The 3,799-nt window shown below is 55.6% G+C and overlaps 1 protein-coding gene across 1 annotated transcript; it reads right to left on the reverse strand.

Annotated features, from left to right (window-relative positions):
• Window positions 1-138: 138 nt before the first annotated feature.
• Window positions 139-1,429, reverse strand: H310_01342 (hypothetical protein; the record flags this gene model as incomplete). The annotated part of the gene is made up of 2 exons (XM_008864421.1): window positions 139-189; window positions 239-1,429. The coding sequence occupies 2 exons, from the start codon at window positions 1,427-1,429 to the stop codon at window positions 139-141; spliced, it is 1,242 nt and encodes a 413-aa protein (XP_008862643.1).
• Window positions 1,430-3,799: the final 2,370 nt, after the last annotated feature.

Below are 3,799 nucleotides of genomic sequence, written 5' to 3' on the forward strand. Positions count from 1 at the left end.
GACGGCATGCAAAGCATAGGTTGCCATGTTCGTCCTGGCCCGGCATAAACTTTGGGCGCTTCACGTCACGCTGTCCTCCGTCTTCACGCTTCATCGACGGAGTTCCGTACTTGTTCGTCGGCTGACCGCCCGTTGATCTCACATCACGAGGCAGGTCGTCACGAGTACTTTGCGTATGGGCGTTGTATCCTGCTTTGGGCCGCGCAGAATTCCCATTATAGAAGTAGCTGTCACGAACGTGTTTCTCTTCGCGCAACTTGTATTTGTCCTTGCGCTTGCCGGTCTCATCAGTCTCGAGATGGCGCTTCCAGCCACGCGACTTGTTCACGAGATCGGCTTGGTAAGCACGTTCGAGTTGTTCACTGAGAACAGTTGCAAACTGGACGAGGGTGTTGGTTTCAACCGTCTTCATTTGCTCTTCGACCATATGTCGAACGCTCAGAGGGGTAATGCAAGACGCCACCACCTTCACGAACATTTTCATCATGGTCGGGGACTTCAGCTGCGATTTCAGCCCTTGGCAGTCGATAACGTTGTGGACTTTCTCCATGAACCCAACGGTCCTGCTCGCGGTGTCCCCCAAGGGGTCAACCCGCAGTCCTCTGCAATATTCCAGCAAATTCGACTTGGTAAGGGTCCACTTGTTGGCCGGTTCCCCAATGATCTTGCGGATGCGCGCCTGAAACTCGTCTTCGTCCAGAGCATCGCGATCGATGTGCCACAGGTACATGCAGCTCGCTTCCAACAAGCTTCGATCAGCAGACTCGATCCAGGTCACCGCCAGTGAGCGCCAATTCTGCCCCATACGTTGGGCGTTGGCCTTCAGCTCATCTTCATACTTGTCACGCTTCTTTTTCCACAGGACCAGCTCTTCGCGGTCCACCGAGGTAATGCGTGGGTGCTGAATATCTTGGAGGACAAGGGATGCTTGTGCCGAAGGGGTGCCCATACCCCAGCCAGTCGTGGCCAGTGTTTCTGCACGCATCTTCTCTTGCCGATCTTCGCGGACCACACGTTCCCAGTCTTTGGGCTTGCGGTTGATCTTTCGCCATGGTTTGCTTTGGCGAGTCTCGCGTTTGCGGCGTTGTTCCTGATAGTACTCCGACAATTCTTCTTCTGAGTCAGGAGTTGCATCAGGTCGACCAAGTCTCGACAGTCGTCTGGCTTCACGCTCCTTACGACCTTCCTCACGTCTGAGTTCGGCCGGTGTCGGAGGTTCCGGTGGGTAGTCTTCTTCGACGTACTCGCGTTCCAAGCCATGTCGTGGTGCCACCTCCCAGCCCGATCCAATACGTCGGTATGGCTCCACATAGGACACAGGGGATTCTGATGGACATCGGCGAGGTGAGACTGCCGGACCGGGTCCGCGTCTTGACTTATCGCTAATCGAGATGAGATTGGATGGTTTCGATTCGCCGGTATCCGGCATCTCGGTCAGGGTCCCTCCCGAGGGGTCCACTCCCGACTCCGCACCAGGCTTCCCCTCTTCGGTCTCGCTGCCACCACGGGACGTCGGCGACGTCTTCGGGTCAGCCAGCGGCGGTACATTCCCTTCCCGGGAACGTCCGTGATTCCTCTCCATATCAGTCCCGCTGGTGAGAACGGACTGACACTAAAGTGTACTTTGAGATGAGTCCGCCTCGCTGTGAACTTGAACAACCAAATGGGGGAGCGCCGCCACCCTTGAACCACACACTTGATTGATCGACTTCACTAAACCGGTGCTAGGCAGATTGGAAAGTGAAAGACTAACTGGCAAGAACACTTGGCCGGCCTCTGGTTGGTCAAAGCCATCAACACATCCTCAGCGTGTGATCGACCTTCTGATTGGTCAGAGCCATCAGCATCCTCAGCCAATTCTACCGGCTAGGGTTTCTTCTACCAACGCAAGGTGGGTTCTCCAGAACGGCCGACGCCCGGCGATCCCCCGCTGGGATCAGCCTATGTCGGGTCGGGACGTGGCCTTCATTCCCACCACAACACCAGCGATCCCCCGCAGGGATCAGCCTATGTCGGGTCGGGACATGGCCTTCATTCCCATCACAACAATATTCTAAAAAAGCCTACGGCCAGCTATGCCCGACGTGCAGTTGTCGATCATCAACCTCGCACGCTTGCTAGGTGGTGGCTACGTATGAGAACGGGCGGCCGATTCGCCCCAAGCGTGTGGCCCATCTCTTTGACACAGTTTGAACTCCGTCGACGCGGGCGACGCCGCCCATCTCGCACTCGGCGACCACGCCATTGGGCCGGCTGGTTGGCCTCGTCGTCAACGACGCCTGAGGATTCACCGAGACGTCAGTCGAGGCGTCAGATCACGCGAGCAGCGCAGAATACCCGAACGGGGACGTCCAGTACGTAATTGACATCCCGGAAGACTGCACTCGAGCAGATGTTCGGGGGGCTAGGTGGGCAATTTAATGTACGGTTCCAACCGTAGCAAGCACTCAACGACACACCACAAGTCCTGCCTAGGCAAATACGAGTGTCCCATCGACGGATGCGGGGTCTCGGAACGACCACGCATTCCTCGCCGGTTGAAAGTCAAGAGAGGGACGCCTCTGCCGACATTATCGACCTGTCGCCGTCGCGGGCAAACCGTGCGCCACGTTGCATGTGCGGTCACGATGATGTCTGTCCTGCGAGGCCAGGAGATGGAGCTGATGCACCTCGGCACACACGAGCATCGCAAACCGCACCCGTTGCGCCCCGATCTGATCAGCAGAGTGGCCTGATCAGCAGAGTGATCTGATCAGCAGAGTGGCCTTCGAAGCACTTGTGAGAGACGCCAGCGAGGTACGGCCGAAGAAATTGCAGATTGGTACATCTTTCAGACTAGGCCTGGTGTCCCGCCACCCAGCGTTTGCGAACTTATCCCAGATGGCGTACCAACGGCGAAAAATTCTCCACATGCACCGCAACACGTCACAGATCGGCTTGTTGGACAACTTTGAGAATAGTATGGACGTCGATATTATCGCCAGCAGCAGTATGACATCCTCAGACGGACATATCGCTCTGGTAAGTCCATTTCAACGCGGACGAGTGCAAGCAGCAGAATCCAGTCTTCAGACGGACACTATCGAAGAATCCTTGCACGGCCCGGACCTCACCGTCGTTAGGTCATCCTTTACGTAAACATTTTCCTTTAAGCAGTTATTTTGAAGTATATTATAATGGACTAGAAAGAGTGGTATATGAAATGATACGTTGACTTCATGCTTATGCCCAGTACTTGACCCCCATATCCGTTTATATCCCTTTGGCGATCAGCATTCTGATGGGCAAGAGCGCACGATACTGTGCGGCGCAACTCACGGCGGTGTTCGAGGCATCGGCCTTGTCGGTCGACCTGTCCGAGTGGGGCAACAGCTTTCCGGGAAATTGATGTGCTTTCTCCGACGCTGAAAGCTGTGGATTCGAGATCGCTTCGAGATGCTATTGCGGCGTCGCGGACAGTGTCAGCCTTCATATCCACAAGTACTACCGGTGCTGCTCGATTCATTTCAAGCGTACCCTCCATCATGTTGCGTTGTCCGCAACGGTGCCCTGGTACCGCATAACCGCGAGTAGTCGTTTCTCGACAAGTGCATCGAGTTGCTGGATAAGGAGGATGCTGAGATGTTCATTGAGCGCGCGAAGCGGTCGTCCGCGAGTACCCGAAAGTTAAACGGTGGCTTAACTGGTACATCGAGCGAGGTCAATAAATTGCAAGGTCAATTCACTTTCCCAGCTCTGCGATCTGACGGGGAGGCGTTGGCGGCAAGCATCCGCATCAGCGACAACACGAACACGCAGG

The sequence above is a fragment of the Aphanomyces invadans genome, assembly GCF_000520115.1.
Source record: "Aphanomyces invadans strain NJM9701 unplaced genomic scaffold supercont1.2, whole genome shotgun sequence".
Lineage (NCBI taxonomy): Eukaryota > Oomycota > Saprolegniomycetes > Saprolegniales > Verrucalvaceae > Aphanomyces > Aphanomyces invadans.